Raw genomic sequence first — 27,605 nt, 5'->3', positions numbered from 1 at the left:
GTGATTTGTCCACACCTTCACCCACTGTTTGAATACGATAATTTTATTTCTGATTAAGGCAGCTTCGAACACGGTTACCACAAGTATTGCCTTGTGCCAATAAAGTCTGAAGCGGGTCATGCACTAAACACCCACATTTGTTTACATGATTATGGCGTTAAAACTAATCTTCACATAGCGAAATTCGATTCTTTGCATAATCAATGCAACAGTAAGGCAAAATAATTCTACTTAATTTTCCACTGAGAATATTACTTATTCCGAGGAATCGATAATAAGGATACACGAGTAGTCGCAAGACGTAATGCAATGGTATTTTTCATAACTGGTGGATTTACATTGAGTGACAAGCCAAATGATTTCCTGTAAACCAAGAAACCATTTACAACGCTGGGTGGTAACTATATAGCCAAAACATACGTGCTCCCTACGTGCCAACAAGTGGGTTGGTGGAGGGTTAGTGCCCCTCCCCGTAAACCAAATATCCAAAGTCAAATGCCCAACCTTTACGGGATTATGGCGTCTGGCAATAGATAGATAGATAGATAGGATTGATCAAAACTATTGTTGTTACCAGTTACTTCACATCGCACCACAAGTACCTTCCATATCATCCTGCTCATCAAGAATATACAGTAGGCCCTATAACAATTACAACTGATCACCAGGAAGTAAATATTCGCCTCTGCAGTTAGTCAACACCTTCTCTCCGATAACGCCATTTTATTCTTGTTAACTACAGACAAGTTTAACTTGTAGGAAATCTCTCCCAGTGAAAGGTTTAGAAACAAGTGTTATGAAACTCTACGATGAAAAGTTGCTGCAAAGCTAAACTCTGTCGTCAGATGGTATCAAAATGCAATATGAAAACTACGTCTTCGAACTACGGGAGTTAATGCGGCATCCCACGAACACAACAACAATTACAGAATGTCGGTATGCACCTGATAATTGTGCCACGCTTCTACACTTCGGTCTCTATGCGATAGCTTCCTAGATCAGTCCGATTTCAGTCAAATTTGCCTCAGTGATTCCAAGTGTGAATACTTGGATTGGGCTGGTTTGAAACGTCATCTCTGCGCCAAATAATGTTCTTGCAGACTGTTAGCCTATATGTTTAAGCGGTGGACATAAATTCCCCAAATTCGACTGTTACACTGGAAACTGAACACATCACAAAAATACGGAGAGAACTCCTTAAGGAACAGATTTTGACTGACATGAAATAATGCCTGTCAATTTCTCATTCACTAACATTACAGTGTCCCCTTCTCTCTCAACAAACACTTATCTGCATTTACTTTAAGTTCTCACTCACATTCACAAAACTCTGGAATCTGGATCCTCTAAGAAGGTTTCACTCACTATCAGCAGCTATCGAAGTTAAGAATTTCATCACGCCAGTAATTATACACCTGGATAGTCACCTAATATTTAAGTGTCCATTTATTAACATCACAGTGCAATTCCATTAAGCGTTGAGTTCTCAGTCCTTAATACCATGGAAATTATTTCTAACTCCTTCACTCAGAGGCGGTCTCTCCTAATGATAATAAAATCGCTTAGAATTTTCCACAACAATACATCGTACGTCCTCGTGCTGAAGACGTTAAAATATACCAAATTACAGCAACCTAGTCTTGGCTCCTTAACTCATTAGTGCCCAGGGTTCCTGCTTGAGGGATTTAGCTGGAAAGGTACTAAGCGTACCGCCTTCCACCTATCGGCTCATAGTCGTGAAGCTCGTGCGTCTGTACCCTAGGGTTCCTCCCTTTGGTAATTTTGAAATGTGACTAGTTCCGTCCTCTATTTAGGACATTTAACCCTTTAAGAACAAAATCATAGTCAATATTTTCAGGCGCTTCCAAGCTCTTTTATTCAGCTTTAAGAATGACTTCTCGTCGTGAATACAACCAGTGATGTCTCCAAGGCATTTACTGTGATTTACATATCTTAGACAGGATTGTAGCGATTGTGAAGAACATAACATCGCCTGCAACAAGACAGATGTAGTCGCGAGAAGTACTGCTATGTGGTGACCTTGTCTGTCTCTCGGCGTAATTGGTAAAGTATATGATGCCTTCTCCAACCATTCAGAGGAGCTGATTAAGTTTATGGTGGCTTTGTCCAGCATCGTGATCCAACTGATGCCCTCGTCCCTTGTTCAGAGTGTCATGTCCTGAACTAACTGATGTCCTGTCTGGGGTTCAGAGTTTTGCGTGTATGGTGCCCATGATCCTGACTCGGCTGATGCCCCCGTCCGGTGCCATCACGACCTTCACGTGCGTCACAGGCCCAACTGTCCTCGCCAACTCACGCTCGAAGTAGTGTTGGTTGTGTGCACGCAACTAGCCAGAAAAGCAATGGGTAAAGAATGAAAAAGTATTAGCGATTAATCAATGGAATTAGATTATAATTTTCCTTACTGTAACTGGCTTCCCCTGGGCGGATTTCTTAAACTATTCTGGGTATGAAATGAAGCAGAAATAGTTTCACCTGAACTACATTGAAATCAAAGCTGTACTGTATATCAGTCAGTTGAGCTTATGAACTCAGCGTCTGTATTGCTCTTAGAATATAATTATTTGATTCGTTGCCCAAATAAATATCAGACAATGAGAAATATATAGCATTGTGTGTTGGTACCGGATTCTACTGCACGAAATATATCACTTTCCGACATCAGACTTTCCTGCAGGAAAACAGTACTTCCTAATTCGACTCTCTTGCATTAAATATAGTTTTTGCCGCACACCTTCTGAGGGGGCAGGATGGTTTTCCACATGGCTTGGTCGGCGAGTGCCCGGACGTCATTGTGGTCGGGAAGGTAGCAGCCGTCCACCTTGCAGGAGTCAGGGAAGTTGCCCTTAAAGTGGTGTGTGTCTACCTCCACCCGCTGGACGACCCCGGGGTGGCCGAGGCGAATGATGGCCCACTCGCTGCCAGACACACGTAGCACACCGCGTTCATCAGCTGCAGGGGGGACCATTATCATCATCATCATACTTTATTATTATTATTATTATTATCAGCAGCAGCAGCAGCAGCAGCGATATCTTTATTTTACTCACCAGTGAATGAGATGAGATGTGTTATTCCTTTAATCTTGGTTTAGTTTATTTATTTTTTATTTTTTTAGGTTATTCTTGCTATCTCCGGATGATGTTATTTAGGTCAAGGGATATTCTTGAAGACGTCAACGAAGTCTATGTCTACCGCCTCCAGCTTGAAAATAATCTCCTGAGTAAAATAATATGGAGAGGGTAAGAATATCATCATCATCAAGACCTCCTTTCCCACCCTAGGGCAGGGTGTGGAGTAGCAATGTCCAGACAGCCCAAATTTGCCCAGTCCAATGGGCCACGCTTCCATTCACTCATCATTTTCAAGCCCCCGGAATCCTGGCTCTATCGGATAAGCCAAAAACATTCACCACGTTCTGTAGCATCACATAAACCAGTGGTTCTCAACTAGTGGTCCATGGCGACTTTTTGGGTGGTCCACAGGACGTTCACTATATTTGGTAATAAACTGGAGATTGGTGCATATATTTATAAATTTATTGAGAATTCAGTACAGCAAATTTTATCAAAATAAATAAGTGGCCATTCATTTTATTGTATTATTCCGATTGATTATTCCGGTATGATTGGTGCTTACCCAAATCTGTCAACACATGCAGTCAGATGTCTTCTGCCATTTACATCAACTTCCATGTGTGAGAGCAGATTTTCATGTTTGTTGCAAATTAAGTCCAAACAGAGGAATCGGCTTGCAATGGAAAGCGATATTCATTGTGCATTATCAAGTACCACTCCTAACACTGAAAAGCTTGTCAGTGAGAAGAGAATCCAAAAGTCTGGTTGCGAAGAAAAATGTTAGTTGTATACTCCTACATAATTTCAAAATTCTGTTTGTTGGAAATAATTTTCACAACAAAATGTTAGAGAAGTATTCACGTATTTCCTGGAAATTATGTTTGGAAGAAATATAGTTCAGATCAAAATGTCAGCTGTCTACGATTTTACATCATTTCTCGAAATTTTGTTTGTAAGAAATATATTTCTAACCAAAATGTTTGTTGTCTATGCTTTATCATTACTCAAAAATGAAATGGTCCACAATATTTTTTTTTACTTGGGCTGGTGGTTCATGGCCTGAAACGAGTTGAGAGCCACTGACATAAACGTATTCGACTGAATCAATCCGGATGCTGCCACGTTAAAAAGGGGTGCCAAATCCCTGATCATACATTTCTCACATCATTCATCCAACCTGCTCGATCTCTTGTCAGTTCCCTAGCCTCACCGACTTCCAAACCTCTCTGCCTCTCACACTCATCCACCATATCTCTCCACCTTCTCCTTGGCCTACCTCGCCTCCTCCCTCCTTCAAATTCGCTCAAATATACCTTTTTCACCACTCTATTGTTATCCATTCTTTCCACATGACCATACCACCTCAATACACTCTCTTCGATTCTGGTGTCCACCGACTTCCTCACTCCACATCTTTCACGCATCACATTATTTCGTATCCTATCCACCCTCTGTACTTCACATACATTCCTCAGCAGTCCCATTTCCACTGCTCTCACTCTTGACTTTTTATTTTCATGCCACACCATAGTCTCACGTCCATAAGTTAAAGTTGGCACGAACACTACTTCATGTAAGCCTCGTGCAGCTGTAACATTCAAGCCTCTGTTTCTTATCAAGGCCTCATTGCACCAACAAAAAATACGTTATCAGACTGACAGGGATAAGTTCCTCATATAAGCAGTGCTTGCTCTCTCTCTCTCTCTCTCTCTCTCTCTCTCTCTCAGCTTACTGTTTATGCTTTGGAACATATTGCAGCAAGCACACGCCTATGGTCCACCTACGAGGGATGATTACAGTAGCCTTCAAATATCACCATCTGTGCACTAATATCCACTAAATGTATCGTAATAAACTACGAAGATTGCATTTAGATCAGGTCTTGTGATATTAGTGTGGAATACTTTATGACATGATGGTTAAGCCTTATAGAAAAATATAGAGAATGCTGATGTAGTAATTGAGCTCATCGCTTCCTCAATATGATCTCTGCAACAGCCAGAACTGAACTTGTGATCCCGAATGATCTAGTTTACCACTCTATCCACTACACCACCACCTCTATCCATGTCACCACTCTATCCACTGCACTACCACCTCTATCCATGTCACCACTCTATCCACTGCACCACCACCTCTATCCATGTCACCACTCTATCCACTGCACCACCACCTCTATCCATGTCACCACTCTATCCACTACACCACCACCTCTATCCATGTCACCACTCTATCCGCTGCACCACCACCTCTATCCATGTCACCACTCAATCCACTGCACCACCACCTCTATCTATATCACCACTCTATCCACTGCACCACCACCTCTATCTATATCACCACTCTATCCACTGCACCACCACCTCTATCTATATCACCACTCTATCCACTGCACCACCACCTCTATCTATATCACCACTCTATCCACTGCACCACCACCTCTATCTATATCACCACTCTATCCACTGCACCACCACCTCTATCTATATCACCACTCTATCCACTGCACCACCACCTCTATCAATGTCAGTAATCTGTCCGCTGCACCACCACCTCTGTCTATGTCACCACTGTATCCACCGCACCACCACCTCTGTCACCACTTTATCCACTGCATCACCACCTCTATCCATGTCACCACTCTGTCCCCTGCATCACCACCGCTATCTGTGTCACCACTCTATCCACTGCACCACCACCTCTACAGTATCTGTGTCACCACTCTATCCACTGCACCACCACCTCTACAGTATCTGTGTCACCACTCTATCCACTGCACCACCACCTCTACAGTATCTGTGTCACCACTCTATCCACTGCACCACCACCTTTATCCATGTCACCACTCTGTCCCCTGCATCACCACCGCTATCTGTGTCACCACTCTATCCACTGCACCACCACCTCTACAGTATCTGTGTCACCACTCTATCCACTGCACCACCACCTCTATCTGTGTCACCACTCTATCCACTGCACCACCATCTCTATCTATGTCGCCACCTAATCCCAGAGTTCACTATCTTACCTACGAGCACTGGTGGCCGGTCAAGCCTCCTAGCGGTCTCCCAGCCGTCACCCATGTTGATGCCTCGGCCGGGACTGATGAGGTTCCTGGGGTGGCCATAGTGGGCATCGCTGTACCCAACACACGCCCCGCCATTCCCCACCGCCGCTAGGTCGATCAGCTGCAGATTTAAAAAAAAATCATGTTAAGCCGTGGATGGTAATGATGATGGTATACCAAAACGTAACACCTCGCTCTTACTGCTCGTAAAAATGAAGGCGACAACGACGATGATGATGGTGATGATATTCTATTACGTGACTATTTACTCTTACAGCACGTTCTTCCACACCGAAATTCTCATATATACGCTACTACATCTTTCCTGATTAAGTCTGTAACTGTCCTCTATCACACATCACCTAGGGTTCACTCCCCTACGAACCTAGAAAGCAACACATTCTCACTGTTCTTTGCACCTCTAAACTACAATCGAACCATCCTACCCGAGGAAGCAAATGATGGTTAGAGTGAAGGTTGGACAGGGGACGGAATCTGACAATCCAGAAGATTCAGAATACTACACAGTTTAACCCGTAGGTGCATTAATACGTACATATACCCACTTTGAGTCACATCACTCAAGGTTTAGTACGTATACAATAGCCTATATACCCTTGGGTATTTAAAAAACCCGCTTGGTTACCGAGGGGGGGGGGGCCGTCGGTCCCCCGGGTGGACTCCCGATGCGTTAGGAACACAATAATGGTATATTGTATTCCATTATTTTTTTAGCGATGAAAAAAATACAAAATAAACAACCATATTTGATATTTTCCATATCCTTTAAACAATTTACGGGTTAAACCAACCAAACACCAGCATCACAACAATGCCATACACCTCAACCAATCATCAATCACCTCATGTGGCACATGGGACTTTAAATCAGTAGACAGCACTCCAAAGACCACACACATTTCAAGCTATAACCATCCACTTCATCTGCTAGCGTCAAACAGTGTCCTCGTACTAATACGAATTAAATATATATATATAAATAAATTACATAAATAAATAAACAAATACGTATTTATTTATCAGAACAGCTTGAAAATGAAACGTCAACCTGCAGGACCCTGGAAAGAATCTGTGTGAGACCACTATTTTACTACACTGTCACGTTATATGAAACTCGGAACTTTAGTTGCTGGGTGCTTTACCTCCGTACCAACCAGCCTCTTTGAAGACATATCCAACTTTATGTTAAGCTTTTTTCACCGAGTGTTTATGGGCATGTTCCGTGATCATTCGGTAGGCATTTTTGCAAAACACCACAAACGGTAAATTTGGGGAATTACCTATCCAGCCATTAACACTCTTGTATCGCCACAAACATAACTTGGCCGGTATTTTCGTCCTTTTGCAGCTTATTTCCCACGGCTCAATGACAGAATAAGACAATACTACGCCTCTACATGCTTGCCATAACACTTCTTCGCGAATAGTATCACGAGTGATGCAGTATTAATCTCTTGTTACTGACCAGCATTCAAGATGGAGGATGATAATTTGGGGTCAAGTAAAAATGGGCACAGCATAATCATCAACCACCAACCCACCTGCGATCGGGACACGGTGGACCAGTCAGGCACCGCCGAGCCGAAGACCCTAAACCTGGCAATGCCCCCGTCAGGATAGGTGTTGAGGCGGACGTGGGTGAAGCGCTGCGTGGCCGTGGCGGGCAGGGTGGGTAGATAGGTGTGACGGGTGTCTTGGTACCCTGGCCGTGCCTCTGCCATAGGAATAATGGTAGTCCACGCCTGAAAAAGTAAATCAAGTAAATCTATAAATAAATAATTTAAATGGAATGTAAATAAATAATTCTGTAGCTGGTATCTCATTACCCTGCTCGTGAGTCTGTCGTGGGTATAATGGTAGACCAAGCCTGTAATAATAATAAGATACCCATAAACAAATAAATAAATTAGCTACTGCACTTTATTGCCCCAAAGCTCCCTTCACTGGACCTCTGGCGCTTCCAATAAGCTAATCATGACCGGGAGGTTTTCCTTATAAATAATGAGGTATAAATGATACAAGTAAAAATAGTAATAAACGAATACAAAACACGTTAAAAGTAAATAAAGTGAAGAACGTAAATATGTGTCATGGTTCATGATACCTCAGCCTTACTTCTCTCACGGGGATTTTGTTTTTTGTTTTTTTCATGCGAAGAAGCAGGAACCAAAGGCCACGAGCCCGCAATAACTGTTCCTTCCAAAAGAAATACAAAATAATAGAGAGAGACAAATTCAAGATCCGTTCATTTCGAGATGCCTGGACACACAGCATTTGAAAGACTGGAGATCATAGGAAGCAGGAAATACAGACAGAGGGAGACAGTTCCAGAGTTGACCTGTTGCATAAATGAAGGACTGGGAGTAACGGTTAACACTTGCATTAAAGAGTTGGACAGAAAAGGGATGAGAGTTTGCTGCTAGACAGGTACTACGCGCCCGTCGAAGAGGTGGAGGAATGCATACAGACAGTTCAGAGGAGCAGTGACCATTGAAGTTGCGATAGAAAAGGGATAAAAATGAAACAGTGCGGTCTGAGGTTGTAGGGAGTCAGTAAGAGGAGGACAGTTAATGAGACGAAAAGCCGTCGACTCCACCCTATTGAGAAGAGCTGTATGTGGGGAGCCTCCCCACACATGAGAGTTGTACCCATACAGGGGCGGATAAAACCCGCGTATAGAGTCAACAATTGTGCAGGGGTAAATAAGGAACGGAGTCGGCTTAGCACACCTAATCTCTTGGAAGCAGATTTTACAAGAGATGTAATACGATCTTTCCAAGATAAGTCCCGAGTAAATGAAACCCCCAGCATCTTCAAGGATGATGCAGGATTAAGTTGAATATTATTAAACATTAGTGGGTTCAAGCTTGTAAAAAAGTAAAGTAATATATAAAGTTGTAATAAGTGTTGTACAATTATGAAATAAAAAAGAAAGTAGTCTATTCATGTGTGGCATCTGTCTTGGTGGTCAAGTTTTACTTCCGTCATGGGGATAATGGTGGTCCACGCCGGAGAGATAAACAGTAATGTAGTAACTAACGAAGGAAACACACACACACACACACACACACACACACACACACACACACAGTTAAAATCAATAAACAAGCGCCGTGAAGCTGCAATGGGGACGGTGTAGGGTTGGGAGAAGTAACTAATAGGGGAACCAGTAATACAATTCATCATTATCGAATTCCCCAGGTTTCAATGGACTGTCCAAAAGTTAAGTTTCGCCCCAGTTATGTCCAAGAGTTAGTGTTATCCAGGTGGCGTTCAAGAATTAGTTTTTCCATGTTATTCCCTAGCATTAGTTTTCTTTAGGTTATGTCCACAAGCAATTTCGTCCAAGTTATGTCCAAGGGTTACAGTTTCATCCAGATTATGTCCAAGAGTTACAGTTTCGTCCATTCTGTGGCTAAGAGTTAATTTACTCCTTGTTATGTCCAAAGGTACAATTTTCTCCTGGTTATGTCCAAAATGTGCAGTTTTGCCAAGGTTAGTGTTATCCAAGTTATGTGTAACAGTTACAGTTTTGTCTAAGTTATGTCCGAGAGTTAAACTTTTCCAGGTTATGCCCAAGAGATACACCTTTGTCTAGTTTATGCCCATGGACTAGTTTTGTCCAGTTAGTGTCCAAATTTGATGTTATGCCTTGGTTATGCCAGAGTTAGGTCTGTCAGAATTATATCTGGGGATTTGTTCTATCCAAGTTATGTTTAAGAGTTTGTTTTGTATGGGATATGTTCGACAGTTACTTTTTTTTTCCAAGTTATGTCCAATAATTGGTTTGGCCACGCTGTGCCAGAGTCAGCTTTGTCTAAATTATGTCAAACGTTTACAGCATTGTCCCAAGAGTTAGTTTCTTCACGTTATGACCAGGAGCTGTATGCTAGGATGTTATTTTAAAAATGTATTCCAAGAGTTTTGTCCAATTTACGTCTAAGAATTGTCCCCATACCAACCTGACTGTTGAGCTGAGCCACCTGAGCCAAGTCCTTGCCACTGGCCTCGCTCCCCATCTGACTCCTCCTCTCTGGGATCAACGCTTCCTCTGCAGTGGTGGTACACGCATTATACATTGTTTTATGGAATATGCAGGCAGAGAAAAGTCACTTGCAATAATATGTTACAGAGTTATCCTTTATAGTTGTGCAAAAGCTATCACTGGACACTGCAGATCATAAATAATCCACATATGATGGTCCTCATTTGAAGACATATTTATAAGTTTTCCACAACTGAAATCTGACTTTTTTTGTGCCCTTTGATATGAGATAAAAATACCATGACTGTCCTTTACCTCCTTCCACTGGCCCTGTACAGTACCTTGTGGTGAGAGCGAGGCCGCCTGAACGGACACCCTGGGTACATAGTTACCGGTGAAGTGGGACGTGTCGATGTCCACACCTGCGATGGTTCCCGCCACACCTGACCCAAAAACAAACACCCACATAACACACTTCTATATTTTGGTCAACGAGCTTGGATATCTGGAGAAGCATTTACATTGGATCTTAATCAGTCTATTGGATAATCTTTTCCTGAACAACTACAATCATTTTTTAAAACCAGAATATTCACTTTTATTGTTTTTTTTTTTCTTAACTCTCGAATGAAGGTAAACATGTGCAAGGAATTTTATATACAAATTATATCCATAAGAGACCATAAATATACCAATATACCCTGACACATAAAAGTTATTTATGTGACACGTGCGGACTGGCTGATGTTACATCGAAATATGAAGAAAGTATGTCAACATATACTTCTTTTATACCTCACTCATTTATCTTTGCATTCGACAACTGCTTCTAAATTTAGCATCCAGTTTAAACCTGCAATAATTTAATGAAGTAAAACAAAAATAAAAATATCTAATTGTTAAGCTGCCATGATCTTCTTAATGTAATCACGAATCATCAAATAAAACCAAAACTGAATGAAAAAAGTACGATATTAAAGATATCAGCAACATCCCACACTGCCGACACACAATTCACTCCGTCTGTGTTTATCGTGTGTCGTTTGCTTCCATACGGAGGCAGCATCGTTATCATCATACCGACCCTTTTTCCCGACTAAAGATGGGGTGAGGCAGGATCCAGAGACAAGGAAAGACAAACGGTCATATTCTAAGCGACTGGAGTTTCCGTAGCAGCTCTTCCACGGCGATTTATTTGCATCTTCTAACTTGATATTCTGTTTTATATTGTTTATATCCTTCAAATATCGATATAGCCTGTATTAGTGGCCTACGGGAGGATACTAAGGTGTATTATGCAGAATAAACTGCTAAGAAAGAGGACCTACGAAGTCTCCTATTCCATCTAAGATACGACTCAAAGTACGAAATTGGGAGAGCTACCAAGAACAGGGCAACAAACTACAGACTACACAACCACAACTTACGTAACTGGAATCCTGGCGCCATATTATACGTCTATCCATGAGCACATATTTGTTCTGTATGACTGCGATCCACACATACAGTCACTCCGTTAGCGAGCAAATTAACACTCCCAGGCTCCTAGTACTCACGCTTGGCTGAAGATAATAGTGTGGGATTAGCTAAAACAGAACACTAGAGTTGTCCCAGCCATGGAACAGTTGCTGGTGACGCTCAGGCTGCTATGTCCACTCTCACCTGAATAAAATCGTCTGACATTACCCAATAAGAGAGATGATAAGACCACGAGAAGATTAATGATGACAGTGGTAACACCAAGCCCTTGCGGCTTACTTAGCTGTATAAAATCGTTGGGATCACGAAAAGATAAAAACGTGCTCAAGATAATTTTTAAAAAGTGCCAATCCCCTTTCACGTTCTTCCCATGCAAACCTCACCCAAGAAGATCAATCCACCATCAGTTCTTGATCCTCCTCCTCCTCCTCCTTCATACCTGGCAGTTTGGTGGCAAGTGCGATGCCCAACATCCGCTCGCTTGATGTGCTGTCTACTGCTTTCAAATTTACTATATTTTTTGTTTTCTGTCTGTCTTTCTCTCCCTATTTCTCTCATCCTTCCTGACACTGTTTATTACTCTTCTTTCTACCTCCGGTGGCTCTATGTAGAGTAACAAGCCAAATGGTCTCCTGCAATTCAGGAAACCATTGAGAACGCTGGGTGGTGACCATATATCCAAATAAAGGGGTGACGTGGAGACTACTATGGTGCCCCTGTTAACTGGATGGAGAGACGCAAATGCAGCGTCCATCCACGAACCAAACATCTACACTGATCCCCGCGCCTCGCTGTGGTAAGATACTGTTAGCCGCATGGGAACCTCGGTTCACAGTATGGGACGCAAGAGACGGCCTTGCAGGGGCGGTTACTTCCCTATGGTTGATATGGGTCTCCTCGATCAGATAGATTTGGGCAGTACAACAACGACAACAACATCAATCTCGCATTCTCTCACTCATTGCCATGTTGCCTTTGCCCCAGCACGCCACCGCCTCGCCCTCGTGCTCGCTCTCATACTACAGTAGCCTACTATGAATTCATTTCGTGCTCTAGTGGCAGTTTGTCTCTTCATGAGATCAAACTGTTCAGCAAGTCGTACATTTGTGACAGTGTGTGTGTGTGTGTGTGTGTGTGTGTGTGTGTGTGTGTGTGTGTGTGTGTGTGTGTGTGTGTGTGTGTGTGTGTGTGTGTGTGTGTGTGTGTGTGTGAGAGAGAGAGAGAGAGAGAGAGAGAGAGAGAGAGAATGAATGTGTGTGTGTGTGTGTGTGTGTGTGTGTGTGTGTGTGTGTGTGTGTGTGTGTGTGTGTGTGTGTGAATGGAGTACCAAACCTCATTATTACTCAACCCACATCTTTACACAAACCAACAAACAAGAACCAAACCAAACCAACCAAACAAAAAAGCCAGCCAGCCAGCCAAACACAGCAAGTCAGGGTGTGAGGGCTGGTGGCTGGCCTTGAGAACTATGCCGTGGTCACCTTGAGACTGTGGGGCGACTGTGAGGTGTCTGGCCGTAGATATTGAGAGGGGAGTTGGGGGCAGCTGCTAGGTTTAGGTTTATGATGATGGTGATGATGATGAAAGTTATTATTATTATTATTATTATTATTATTATTGTTATTATTTTCATCATCATTATCATTATTATTATTTTCATTATTATTATTATTATTATTATTATTATTATTATTATTATTATTATTATCATCATCATCATTATTATTATTATTGTTGTTGTTGTTGCTGCTGCTGCTGTTGCTGTTTCTTATTAAGGTGAATATAATCATCTGGAAGTAAGCAAGAATGACTACAAATAAAAGAAAGACGTCATCTTACAGTGTGCTTGTGTTCGTATAATTTATAAAGGTTCCAGCATGTTAATTGCATCGACCTTGGTAATCACAGCTATCCACGCTGCGCTCTCTCTCTCTTTCTCTCTATTTATATATATAATGTTATGAAAACAATTAATCCTTTCTTTCTGATGCAGCTAGGCGAGGCCTCTTGTAGTGAAGCAGAGTCACCGTTAGTTCCTTCAGCACGTTATACCATTAATGTTACCTTGTGGTACAGTACACGGAGAGGGCCACCATCCACTCAGCTGATGTAGCGCTACCTTCAGGTGGCTCTACAAAGTGTGACAAGGTAAATGGTTTCTTGCAGTCCAGGAAACCATTTACTGGTTTGGTGGATTACCATGTGACGGAGGCCTGGTGGTCTACTGAGCAAAAACCGGATGCAGCTCTTAAGGATTTACTGTGCAGTATTTACATTCAAAAGGCGTTGGGATCTATTTTTCACATACTTCCACCAAGAGACTAGTGACTGATCACTTTCGCATCACGTCTGCGGAATGAATAGCGTTGTTTCCGGTCCCTACGCTCCTGATGGGACAATAAAGGACTGGACGGAAGACAGAAAGGGCTTGGGGAAAGCCTCGCGCTGTGAAGAAGGCAACTCTTTACTCTTTACATTACCTTCAGTACTACAAATATTCCCATCTCCAAAAGTATTGAAATTCTTGGCGTCGCACTTAACAATGCCCTCAGCTGGACCTCTCATGTCAGATCACTTGCTAAAACCGCCTCAAAGAAACTTGGATTATTGTACAGAATCCGCAACTTCTTCGCCGACAAGCAGTTAGCTATAATTTATACGAGTCATGCACGCTCTCACCTTGAATATTGCTCACCCTTGTGGAATGGTTGTGGAGAGGTTGCATTAAGACAACTAGACAAAATTCAGAATAAAGCTGTTAGAATCATTAACAACCCTGCCATTACATATAAACTACCTCCCCTGCAAGTAAGAAGGAATGTTGCCTCCCTTGCATTATTTTACAGATATTTTTTTTTTGGCAAATGCTCAGACGAAGTTGCGTCCATGGTGCCACCTCTCCATACCTTCCCTCGTGCTACACGAGCATCTGGTAGCGCTCATGACTGGAATGTCACTCAGCCACATTGCAGAACTTCTGCCTATCAGAATTCTTTCATTCCCCGAACTGCATCTCCCTGAAACTCGCTTCCCCAGAGTTGTTTTCCTCCAAATTTCAACCCATAACTGTTCAAGTCTAACTGTTACAGATATATTATGAACGGAGGACACCAGTAATCTGGTGTATGGATTATTTTTTTTTACTCATTTGTTTTTCCTTCCTTCGTTCTGTTATTTATTTTTAAAAAAATCAGTAGAGGGATTTAACAGCTTTCACAGGCACCATGACAAATTCTCAAAATAGTGAGCAGAAGGTATCATCATCATCATCTTCATCATCACCATTTTTTTTTCTTTTTTTTTTTTTTTCTTTTAGAATCGAAAATAAGATGCAACACAGAAAAATGTGAGAGAAGCAACTTGGAGTCATAGTTAAAAAAGATCTAAGACCTAAACACCTATGTACCTCTGTTCGCTGACAGCTTCTTTCGTTTTGTATCGAGAGGTTGAATAGCATTTAAAATATCCGCGTCTCTCTCTCACTCACTCTCTCTCTCTCTTGCTTCAGTGAGACCAGATTTAAAAACCGCAGTACAATTCTGGTGTCCTTTCTAATTACTGAGTGTAAAATCTTAAGAAAGGCTATACAGAAGAATGACAAAAACTGCATATACCGGTGCTTAATAAGAGTAGAGACTGTTACCTTTTTCAATAAAGTACGTCCTCGGGCTGAAGTGGGCAGTACGTGTAACATGAGGACATTAGATAATTAACCTCTTGAATCCACTTATTATTATTATTATTATTATTATTATTTTTATATTATTTCAGTATTCTTTCTGCTTCCAGATTATTTTATTCAGCTTAATTTAGCACATGATGAGCGACAGGGTTAATGGACACTGTATGGCTACCATAATTTAAAAAGTTTCTCCGGAGTTTATTAAAATCGTCTGAGATTACAAGGATAAAATATAATATACGTAGAATTTCTTTGGCTGAAGAGGCTGAGAACTCCACTTCCTAGGCAGGTGAAGGGTTAGGGAATATCATAGCTAAAGAGATGTGTTAAGTTAAATAGTTAGGTTGGAGGAGGTCGGGTCATGTTACGCTGGATTTGGGTGGGTTACGTTAGGTTAAGCTGAATGTCGTCTGTCAGGTTAGGTAAGTTGGGAAAGGTTAGATCAGGTTAGCTTATGAGGCGACGTTAGGTTAGGTCAGTTCACGGTAGATGATCAAAAAGACGGATCAAGCAAATTCACTTCGTTTAGATTATATTACGTTAAACCAAGTACAGTCAGGTAAGAGTAGGTTAAACTTTACCAGGTCAGGTGAGACTGGGCAATTTTAGCCTAGATCAGATAGTCAGATTGCACCTACTGTAGATTAGATCATATCAGAATGTGTCATATTAGATTTCATCAGATTAGGCCATATCAAAATAGGTTAGTGAGTCAGATAAAGTAAGATCTGAATACGTTACATAAGTTCTGGTGGGATTAAGTTAGATTAGGAGAGATTAAAACAGAATTCCTAATATTAAGTCAGGTAAGATAAGAGCAGGGTGTATCAGATCAAGGTTTGGTTGGGTTACTCCGGACTAGACTACACTTGGTTAGGTTAGAAAACATAGCAGGGTAAAATAATCAGCGCGTTGTCAGCAAGATGATGAATTTGAATCCCTCCCCAAGTTACAACAGATCGTAATCGCAACTGTAACCAGCGAATGCCATATCCAAACACCACTTAGAATCAGAAAATATCAACGGAAGTAATAGTTAGAAAAATGAAGAATAAGAGGTATCATGTTTATTTCTCACAAAGTTACAATACCTTTAAGCCACTCACCCAGCTTAATGATGCACCAATCGTGGCCTGGTTTGCGTCGTCGGCGAGACTCCCACCCATCCATCCACTTCCCATACTCCGTAAACTCACCCTCCCGCCACTCCGCTTCATTGTCCTGAGGGCACAAGGAAGTTTAGAGAGAGAGAGAGAGAGAGAGAGAGAGAGAGAGAGATTTGAATTATATTAATTATAAAACGTTTATTTCCACCAATTTTGGTTATTCATTACAAACCGTTACCCGTATGTGCTGTAGTTACACAGAACTGATAAGGTAGATGATCTATAAAGTGAACATACATCTATCTATCTATCTATTGCCAGACGCCTCAATCCCGTTCGGGGTGGCCATAAACAAATCGCCTCCATGTCGCCTTGTCCCCCGCCATTTCACTGCCCTGCTCCCAACTCACACACCCCTTTCTCATATACCTCTCCACCCCATCCCTCCATCTCATCCTCGTCCTTCCCCTCCCTCCCCACCCCTCCACCTTACTCACATACACTCTCTTTGTCAGTCTTTCACTCTCCATCCTCTCCACATGGCCAAACTACCTCAGTGTATTCCTCCTAACGCTTTCTATCACATCCACATCCACACCACAACGCTCCTTTATATCCTCATTTGTCAGCCTGTCTCTCCATGTAACTCCACAGGCTCCTCTTAAGTAACTCATTTCCACTGCTCTCACTCTTGACTTGTGTCCTTCCAACAACGTCCAAGCTTCATTTCCATACGTTAGAGTTGGTATCACAACTCTGTCATGTAGTAACTTTTTTACTTCCATGCTCACTTCCCGTTTCTTATCACTGCTTTCAAGGAACCAGCAACCTTTCTTCCCTGCTGTACCCTTTCAAGCACTTCACCCTCCAAACCTCCATCCTTACTCATCACACTACCCAAGTACTTAAACGTACTCACATTTTCCAATTCCTCACCATCCAACCTCGCTGTACACATTCACTGACTTCACCTCTTTCAAAGACCATCACTTTACTCTTCCCTACATTCACCTTTAGATTCTGTTTCTTACACACTCTCCCAAACTCATCCACCAAGCCTTGCAGCTCCCCTTCGTCTTCATTCAGCAACACAGTATCATCTGCAAACAACAGTACAGGGAGTTTCCAAACACTACCCTCTCTCACCAGGGCCACTCCAACATCCACTACCCTACCTTGTACCTCTTTTATTACCCCATCCATGTACACATTGAACAACCATGGAGACATGACACATCCGTGTTTCAACCCAACCTTCAAAGAGAAAAATTCACTCAGTTCACCATCCACACGCACTGCAGTCTTAGCACCATCATACATACTCCTCACAGCATTCAACAACTTCCCATCTACTCCATATATTCTTAAAACTTTCCACAATCCTTGTCTTTCCACCCTGTCATATGCTTTCTCCAAATCCATGAAAGCCGCATACAACTTCTTTCCCTTCTCTAGAAACTTTTCCACTAAAGATCTAAGAATGAATATCTGATCTACACAACCTCTTCCCTTCCTAAAGCCTCCCTGTTCTTCTCCAACTAATTCCTCTGTTATTTCCCTAACTCTGTCAATATGTATCCTACCATACACTTTTCCTATTATACTAAGAAGACAGATGTCCCTATGATTACCACACACTTCTTTTTCCCCTTTTCCTTTGTACAATGGAATAACTATACCTGACTTCCAATCCTCCGGAACTCTACCTTCCTCTCAGGCCAATCTGCACATCTTCCACATCCATTCTACTACTATCTCTCCCCCATGCTTCAACATTTCACCACACACTCCATCAATTCCTGGGGCTTTCCCTAATTTAACTTTCCTCATTGCTTCCACAACTGATTTCTTCCTGTCTTCTCACCTCTCTCCTTCTCCCAGCCATTCCCCAGCCACTTATACTCGCTTCACTTCCATCCTCTATGTTCAACAATTCCTTAAAGTGTTCTCTCCATCTGCTCACTTTTTCTCCCTTCTCCACTAGTAACTTACCATTTTTATCTTTCACAGATTTTCGAAGGCATTAAAAGTTCAAATTATAAATTAACATTATTTAATGGATAATATTTAGCCTTGTCCTGAATATTGAGAGGTTATTGGCTTCCTTTACGCTCGGGGGGAGCCAAGTTGACTCCATAATTTTGGTCCTCTCACGGAGAGAGACCAACGAGTCAGTGCTTAGAATAATGAAGACAGTTTTCCTGCCTTGTTTTGCTGCAAGTCACACTGCTTATAGATGGAAGACAGTATGTATTCTGGGTGATGGTTAATGAGATGCTCAAAGATAGCTACCGTTGTGTTCAAAGTTTTTTTTTCTTCATATTTTGCCATTTCAGCTCCTTAAAACGTTGGCTAACGTAATCATACTGGCTCTTCCATCTGCAATTCTTGCAGCAAAATTCTGTAGCTGTGGGGTACTTATTATCACAGTATTTTTAGTTGTACCTCACATGATATTACAGCAGCTGTGAATATTAATACAAGTGACTTCACAACTATTATACGAGTTCCTTTTCGAAAGTAATGTTTTACTCTGTTAACATATGTTAAAACTCTCATGACTTTCTTCGCTGATGTGTACTGAAGGTCATGTGGCGGTCCATATGTACACCTAGGTTTTTTACATGACTGGTTGGTTGGAGTGTTTTGTTATCAGACATAATGGTAGTGGTATGTAATTTTTTATAACAGTTGTCGTGTCCCTATGAAGACACTGAGTTTTACTAGGGTTCATCATAAGTCCATTATTAAGAGAATATAGTCCGGCTTTATTCAATGTTTCTGTTCCTTTACTGATTACGTCATTTGGCTGACGTACTGCACCACTGTGAAGGAACTGAATGTCATCAGCATAATAGAACAGGGTACATTCAGGAAAATAGTCTCGTACATCATTTACATATATGCTAAATAGTACTGGGTCTAATAGTGAGCCCTGAAGGACACCGTAGTTACCTTTAATTTTGAGGAGACTCTATAACCTAATCGAACTAGCCGGGTTCATTCGCTTAAGTAATAATCGAACCAGGAAACATCATTAACCTGATGTTATTCAGCTTTTTAAAGGGAATGTCATGGCTGATGCTATCTAATGCTTTGGAGGGGGATGATTATTGCATGCTTTCATGACGTGGGGAAGATCTATTCTGTTCTATTGTCGGACGCCTTAATCCTGTAAGGGGTGGCCACAAACAAATCGCCTCCATGTCGCCCTGTCCCCCGCCATTTCACTGCCAGCTCAAACCCCCTCTCTCATATACCTCTCCATTCCATCCCTCCATCTCATTCTTGGCCCCCCCTCCCTCTCCCCCCCCACCTCACTCACATACCCCCTCCTCGGCAATCTCTCACTCTCCATCCTCTTCACATGGCCAAACCACCTCAATGTGTTTCTCCTAACGCTTCCTATCGCATACACATCCACACCACAACGCTCCTTCACTTCCTCATGTGTCTGTCTCTCCATGTGACTCCACATGTTCCCCTAAAATAACTCATTTCCACTGCTCTCACTGTAGAATTCTGTCCCTCCAACAATGCCTAAGCTTCACTTCCATACGTTACAGTTGGTATGGGAGGGCGGTGATGGTTCGGACATTTTTTTTTTTTTTTAATAAAAAATCAGGTTGAAGCAGGAGTGTAATCTGGTTTATGTTAAAATGTTGCCACATCATTTGGCTCTTTAGGTTGATATGAAATTCTTAGCTCTTTTCAGCTTTAAGCTATAGTTAACGAAACACAAATGACTAAATCGTCCGAACCATCCCTACCAGTGGTGATGGTTCGGCCATATGTATTACTCAGCATATTCTTAAAATTATGTGAGTTATATTGGATAAAAACAAACAAAAGATATTCCATTTTCCTAAAGTACAATATTAAACTTCAGAATCCAAATGAACTACTTGATATATATATATATATATATATATATATATATATATATATATATAAAACAACTGAAATAACCTTCACCAGCTGTATCAATAAATGACTTAACCTCTTGCTTTCTGCTACAGAACTATGCATAATTAGTCTTCTCTCTCTCTCTCTCTCTCTCTCTCTGGAATATTGACTTCACTTTTCACTTTCTAGACCTTATTTCAGACGGACTAACTTAAGACTTTTAATGCATATTGCAGCCTGCAAAACTGAAACAGAAGTTGTATTACCCCTTCCCTCTTTGAACACTTTGAGGAGTAGGTTAAATAAACAAAACTACAAATATATATTCCTCGTTAACTATTAAGAATGGTGTTTCACTATGTGTTCAAACTGAAATGATCAAAAGTAGCGTTATCATTTGACAAGGTCATGATTTGGTAGTAGTGGAAGGATAGTTCGGACTGTCCGAACCATCCCCCTCCTCAACTGTCCGAATCATCCCGAATTATGTAATTAATTGACGGGTACTCTCAAGTCTCACACGAGAGAGTTTAACATTCGTTTTTCATAGCGATATGTTCTACATGCAACACAGATTCACCCTAATAATGCACAGTTCGATCCTTGGCATATTCATAGAGGTAGAGCTTACGATATACACTGAAATTATTACATACGAGATGCAAAAAAACAAAATCTGACCTGCATAAAAAAAAAAATAGTGAGTCGTTTCTAGCTTGGAGGTTCCGTGTGGTCGAAGTAAACCACTTTTACACAAGATCATACGGCCCGAGGTCCCATACGTTTCTCAGGGAATGCACTGCCCGAACCATTCCACTGTCCGAACTCTTACCGCCCTCCCTTATCACAGTACTGTCAAGCAGTAACTTTTTCACTTCCATGTTCACTTCCCTGTTTCTTATCCCTGTTTTCAAGGAACCACCAACTTTCTTCCTTGGTGTACCCGTTCAAGCACTTCACCCTCTAAACTTCCATCCTTACTCATCACACTACCCAAGTACTTAAACGCACTCACATTTTCCATTTCCTCCTCATCCAATCTCACTGTACAGTACATTCACTGACTTGATTTCTGTCGAAGGCCATAACTTTACTCTTCCCTACAATCACCCTATTCCGTTTCGTACACACGTGGGGAAGATACCGGTTACTACAGGGGTGCTTATTTTGATAATTACATAGTAGGCAATGACAAGAAGTGAATCCCTAATAAACCGAAATGAAATATATGAGCTGAATGACTGATTTTTGCAGGTGTTTAATACTTAGGATGACTTTGTAGCAACAGACTGAGGGCGAAAATGTAAGGCACTTCCGATCTCTCTCGTGGGACAGTGGTCGCCGTCATTGTTGCCATCTCGGAGGACATTTTAATTTTTACCTCCGCCAAGGAGGTTATGTTTTCACCCCTGTCCGTTTGTTTGTTTGTTGGTTGGTTGGTTTGTGAGCATGATTACATAAAAACTACTGGACGGATTTCTACGAAACTTAGTAGAAGAATGGGCGTTGGCCCAGAATAGAATTCATTAAATTTTGATGCGGATTCGGATAAAGGTGCGGATCCAGGATTTTTTTTCTTTTTTCACTTTCTTTAACATTGCGAGATAGGGAGTTTTTCGACATTTTCGTAAAATTTTCAGTGAATATTGCATCGATCTTCATGAAAAATATCAGGCATATTTATGATGTTGGTATCTACGAATGTGTACAGTTTAGAGCAGATCCATATAAAATTCCGGATCTAGCGGATTTAAATATGCTTTTATAGGATGATTGTCTTTTTCCAGCTGCATGTTGGGCCTTGGCGGAGGTATGCGCTCTACTGAGTGCCATTTTAGTTTATATATAATGTTTTTGCCAACGTCTGCAAAGAAATTATTGAATTCTTCAGATTTTATTCAAGTTGTTGAATTTGTAAGAGCTAAAATTATTTTTATAACTTTTTAGGTGGCTGCAGAGTGACATTGCAGTGTTGCACTGAACTGATCTCGTCTTAAAATGTTCTGTGCATCATTTGTAGCTTTTATGGCCCCCCGCATATTTTCGTTTATCAATGAAGCAGTTTGCCGACGTATTTCTTTAGTAACTAAAGAGGTACAACTGTTTAAACTTTTCGTGAATACCGTCGTTAGTGTTTCCACGCGGTCCTCTATGTTGCCTGTTTGTAATAACGTATTTAGCTCGCTCAATTCGCTTAGCAATCGAGAGCAGGAAAAAACGTTTACAAAACGACGTTCTAGGATTGAAGAGGTTCAACACACACACACACACACACACACACAATCATTCATCAGACCAACCCTGGAGTATGTATCAGTAGTCTGGAATCCTCATCTCAAAAAAGAACAAAGATAAGATTGAAAGTGTACAAAAGGCAACTGCAAGATGGGTACCAAGCTTAGCGGATCTAAGCTACGAAGAGACTAGAAAAATTGAATCTACCGACACTACAGGAGGGAAGGAAAAAAGGAGACATGATTATGCTATATAAATGCATCTCAGGGAAAGAGAATATAAACATAAATGAATATAATTATAACCTATGGGGAAGCATCAGCAAGAGGACACTGCAAACAAAATTACATAAAAGGAGAGGCGATAAAGATGTAAGGAAATTCAGTTTCCCAAATAGGGCAATGCACTACCGAATGAAATAGTGTGTGCCAAAACTTCACAAATATAAGGATATGTATGATAAAAATGGTTTAATACACGAGACAGAACGAGCTTGACTCATTCCTGTAAAGATGCAATTAGGTAAGAACACACACACACACACACACACACACACACACAATATTATATATATATATATATATATATATATATATATATATATATATATATATATATATATATATATATACTCAGACATGTACAAAGAGTGAATATACTGTACTAACCTTAAGCAGATTTTCAGCGACAGCGAACCAGTCATCAGTAGCGAACAGTACTTTCCCGCCAAGCTGTAACAATAGTGCATTTATATCAGTAAATTAACTCTGTATCGTACAATACTTTCCCGCCCAGTTGCAAGATCAATGCATTCAGATCAGTCAATGCCTGGCCTTTCTGTGGCGTTGGTGACCAACTTTGGAATTTATGATGGAGGGTGACCACATCTATTATGTCTTGCCTATATTTTTGAAATCTCCGTCTGCCTGTTTGTCCGCTATGAAAATAAGGTGGAAGTATTTAGATGGCTCCAAAGAGGTGCCAGGGTAACCTTTACGAGTAAGTTGATGGTGTGGTTTAAAGTTGTTCAGTGGCGTTTCCAGTGGCCAAAATTAAAACTAATCAGAACTAATTAAGTCAACGGTGGAAATCAGTGCCTGTATTAATAAAAACTCCAAAAAGTTCCTCTCAAAGTGAAATTTGGTTCCTAACTTCAAAAAGTACTCCTAAAAGTTACTTTCAACTCCTAAGTTTACTGCCCTCGAGTCGGCCTATAGCCGCTCACCCCCCCTCCTGCGGGAGACGGCAAGAGGCCGCTCCCGCCTTTGTCAGACGGCCGATAGCCGCTCCGAAGGTGTCCAGAGGTGCGCTGATTCCCCCACTCAGGCCACGGCCAATAGCTGGGACTTGGCACCCTACAGTTGCGCCCTTTGGCAGCCACAGCCGATAGCCGAGCCCCACGGCCAGAGAGAGGTGCAAGCAGTGTCACCACCCCAGCGTGAGATGAGTGCCCGGACCTCCAGCACAGAAGGACCCCAGGGAGGCCCTGCAGCTCCTCCCGGCCTCTGCTCTTTATGCCTGGCCCTGGGGAAGACCCACCTGACGGACCCTAATTCAGGTCGGTGCCGCAGCCCCTCCCTGACGGCGCCCCTTGACTCTGGGGGCCGCAGTCCTAGGGTACTCCAGGCCCTCCCCAGGACTCCTGGGCGTGATCTCTCCACGCCCCGACGGCGGAAGACCTCCACCTCCGGCCGAGACCTGAACCAGAGATTCCTGGACCTGTTTGGTCCCAGTCCTGAGGGCCACACTCCTGTACCCAGCCCGGAGACTACGGGCCCCTTCGCCACCTGCAGCCCTGGACGAGAGAGGACGCCCCTGCTAGTCGTCCTGTGCCCTCTTGGCACGCCCTCCCCTGGCGGTGCCCCTATATTCCGGCAGAGCTGTCGCTGGCGTGTCTCCCCGTCGCCCCCACCATATAAATGACTTATGTTAAGTGTGATGTTGCCCCAGAATTAGTGTAACAGTGATACAGTGACTTAGTGTATGTTGAATACCGGGGCGAGTGATATCACGGGCGGATAAGGACGAGTGCAAAAACTAAGTTCTGGTGAATCAGACTCGCGAGTGACGCCCTTGTATAAAATCAGTAAGACTCCTACCCCGAGAGATTCTCCATAGTAAAATATCCAAACGTCCTTTGCTACCATGAAACAGTAGAGAAAAAGTGTTAGTAATATCCTCCCGCTTGTATTACCATAAACACAGTAAATTCCCAGTGTCTTCTACCCTCCCTTAAGAAATCTCCTCTCAAAAGTCAGTGTGTATGTAAGAACCTGGACCAGTAATATAATCAATTATCAAAATCCCTTTGCTATCAGAAAATACTAAGCCAGAATCCGTAACATCAATTCCCTCCCAATATTACTGTAACTCTGATCTGACCCTCCGCGCGTCTCCCCTCGTCCCCCCCCCCCCCGTGTGAGACCTACTCCCACGCTCCCACGCGCACCGCGATCCTGTTTTCCATGTACACCTGTGCACTAAACTCATCAGTGTCTGTTAAGCCAGTATCCTGTGAGATACTAATGATCTAGTTAAGGTTTTATTTTCTCACATACTGTGTTGTATTATCTGCTGTTTTTGTCCTGTGTCTGACTGTGGTAATATACGTGTAAAGGTTATTGCCTGGAGTTTTTGTGTCCTACCTCTCTTGATTGCACTAAGCCCGGTCTCGAAAGAGGACCCCGCTACACGTTAGGTGTTCTAGGACCGAGGAGTCAGGCCTTTTTCACCTAGCATTACAAATTATATCGTATTTACTTATCAGTTTTTGTTAAAGTTTCCTTGTGTGATAACACAATATTTTCTCACCTGTTACAAAATTAATCTTGGCTCATTTGAGTTCTAATCCCACCAACAAACTGTGAGCGAAAATTGTTATCCACTTAGCCTCGCAGGCGAAATCTCGCTCACCGTGGGTCGATTTGGCTAACGGCTCACAAAACTGGTTCGCATGTTAGCCACTTTTGGCCCAATGTGACGCCCCCTGAATTAAACCGTCAGCATACAGCATGAATAACCTTCAAAGGACGAATATGCAAGGGACACTGGGATTACACCCGCCTTACAAAATATGAAGAGATAGAGTCTCCTATACTTTAATTTATAAAAAATAAAAAAAAGTCCAGGACACGTCATCGGACTCAACGGGTTAATATGCAATGGACACTGGGAATATACCCGCCTTGCAAAACACAAGTGATCACCTTCATACTCCAAATTCCCTTTATGGAAAAGAAATGAATTTTGGTCATTTATTCTTGCTCTCTTCAGGCGATTCTTTTCAATTTAGGAGATTTATTAACTGGCAGATTAAGAATACAGCCTTCCCTGCTACAGATTCTTCCTGTCATCTAAATGAAATCCTCTGGTTAATAATAATAAATACATAAATAACAAGTAATAATCATGCAGTGAAGTTGGGGTTAACATACACGCATGACTAGCTCACCTTTTCCGATGCCAAGTTATTCAGCTCCGCAAATTTTGGCTTATTATTCCTCATAGCAACACCACAAGGACGCTGAGCCATGACTGCGCGTACATACTCCCACAACTGCCAACTCAAGACTGGCCTAACGCGAACGGCGAACCAATAATGTGAATTAAGCTCGCCTCGTATAATTCATCTCGACCTGGAGGTATTTCTGAACAGAGATCTAAATGAGTTCCGTTCATCGTGTGTTGTGGTGTTATTTTTACTATTACTACGAGTATATTATCAAGTCGTTATTCGGACGGTAAGTTTCCTCCCTCTCTCTCTCTCTCTCTCATGTGGTGGGGGAGGGGGGCACAATGTGGCCGGACTATGGGGTGGTACTACTACTCTGCGGCCAGGTTGTGTTAGGAAGGATTCTGCCACCGTATCCCCTGCGTGTCGTAAAAGGCGACTAAAAGGGGCGGGGTGAGGGTACTAGGGACACCCTCCTCTGTTTTTTTTAGTTCCTACAATGAGACAGGGAAAAGAAAGGGATGGGAGGGCTGAGTTATCCCCGTACCCTAAAGATTGGGTCTGTGAATGTGAGTGGATATAGTACGATTGAGGCTAAAAGGGAGGAGATTGGGAGAATGTTTGTGAGAAGAAAGTTGGATGAGTTAGCGTTGAGTGAAACAAAGATGAAAGGGAAAAGTGAGTCTAAGTTTGGAGGTGTGAATGGAAGGATGTCAGGTGTTGATAGAGGAAGGGCGAGAGAAGATGTGGCCTTGTTAGTAAGGCCGGACGTGCAGCAGTGTGTGACTGAATGGAAGGAGGTGTCATCGAGACCGGTGTGGGTGAAAACTAAATTTGAACGTGAGTTATGGGTATTTGTAAGTGCATATGGGCCTGGTACAGCGAAGGGATGCAGAAGAGAGGAAGTCTTTCTGGAATGATGTTGATGAGTGTCTGCAGAGTTTTGGAGCGCATGTGAATGTGATAATGATGGGAGATTTGAATGCTAGAGTGGGAAATGTAGCAGTTGAAGATGTAGTTGGTATGCATGGTGTGCCTGGAAGAAATGAAAATGGGGAACGAATTATACGGATGTGTTGAGGGAGATATGGTGATTGGAAATACCTTGTTTGAGGAGAAAGATATTTATAAGTATACATGGGTGAGACAGGAGGGTGGAAGGGTTGTTGCTAGAGCATTGATGGAATATGTGGTTGTGTCCAGGAATGTAATAGGAAGATTGTTGGATGTGAGAGTTTTGAGAGGGGAGGGTGGAGGTATATCTGACCACCACCTGGTGGAGGTAAAGTTGTCAGTAGATAAGAGATGAGTGAGAGCCAGGAGAGTTAAGTGTGGCAGGAAGGTTTTGAAAGTGAGTTGGATAAAAGAGAAAAAATGACAGAGTATCAGAAGAAACTGAAAGGTGAGTGGAACGCAATGAAAGATCAGGAGAATGGCAGAGTGGAGGAATGGCAGTTGTTTTAAGAGTGCTGTGGTGGGGCATACGGAAGAGGTGTGTGGTGTGAGACGAGTGGGTGGTGGTGTAGGAAAAGGAAGTGAATGGTGGTGTGAGGAAGTAAGTATGGTTGTGGCTGA

General features: G+C 42.2%; 1 protein-coding gene across 2 annotated transcripts; it reads right to left on the bottom strand.

The window, feature by feature from the left end:
• Positions 1-1,416: 1,416 nt before the first annotated feature.
• LOC145402279 (allantoicase-like) lies at positions 1,417-26,145 on the bottom strand. 2 transcript variants are annotated; one of them, XM_080274406.1, is made up of 9 exons: positions 26,031-26,145; positions 23,248-23,310; positions 16,439-16,553; positions 10,513-10,614; positions 10,149-10,237; positions 7,728-7,928; positions 6,127-6,286; positions 2,756-2,973; positions 1,417-2,348 (listed from the first exon to the last, which is right to left on the bottom strand). In XM_080274406.1, exons 1-9 carry the CDS (start codon positions 26,109-26,111, stop codon positions 2,208-2,210), a joined length of 1,170 nt encoding a protein of 389 aa, XP_080130532.1. In that variant the 5' UTR covers positions 26,112-26,145; the 3' UTR covers positions 1,417-2,207. The 2 variants fall into 2 exon arrangements, with proteins under 2 accessions (XP_080130532.1, XP_080130533.1); XM_080274407.1 differs by lacking the exon at positions 10,513-10,614.
• Between the last annotated feature and the right edge of the window lie 1,460 nt (positions 26,146-27,605).

Source organism: Coenobita brevimanus, chromosome 57 (genome assembly GCF_032717465.1).
Source record: "Coenobita brevimanus isolate Jiangsu-jjx chromosome 57, ASM3271746v2, whole genome shotgun sequence".
Lineage (NCBI taxonomy): Eukaryota > Metazoa > Arthropoda > Malacostraca > Decapoda > Coenobitidae > Coenobita > Coenobita brevimanus.
Note: the sequence above shows the minus strand (reverse complement) of the source record. Positions and strands in the feature narration are given on the sequence as shown.

Coding starts and splice junctions, on each gene's coding strand:
- LOC145402279 (XM_080274406.1), bottom strand. CDS start 26,111: ATGGCTCAGCGTCCTTGTGGTGTTGCTATGAGGAATAATAAGCCAAAA. Junction 10,615..16,438: donor TTGGTGCATCATTAAGCTGG/GTGAGTGGCTTA, acceptor TTTTTGGGTCAG/GTGTGGCGGGAACCATCGCA. Junction 6,287..7,727: donor CCACCGTGTCCCGATCGCAG/GTGGGTTGGTGG, acceptor TTAAATCTGCAG/CTGATCGACCTAGCGGCGGT.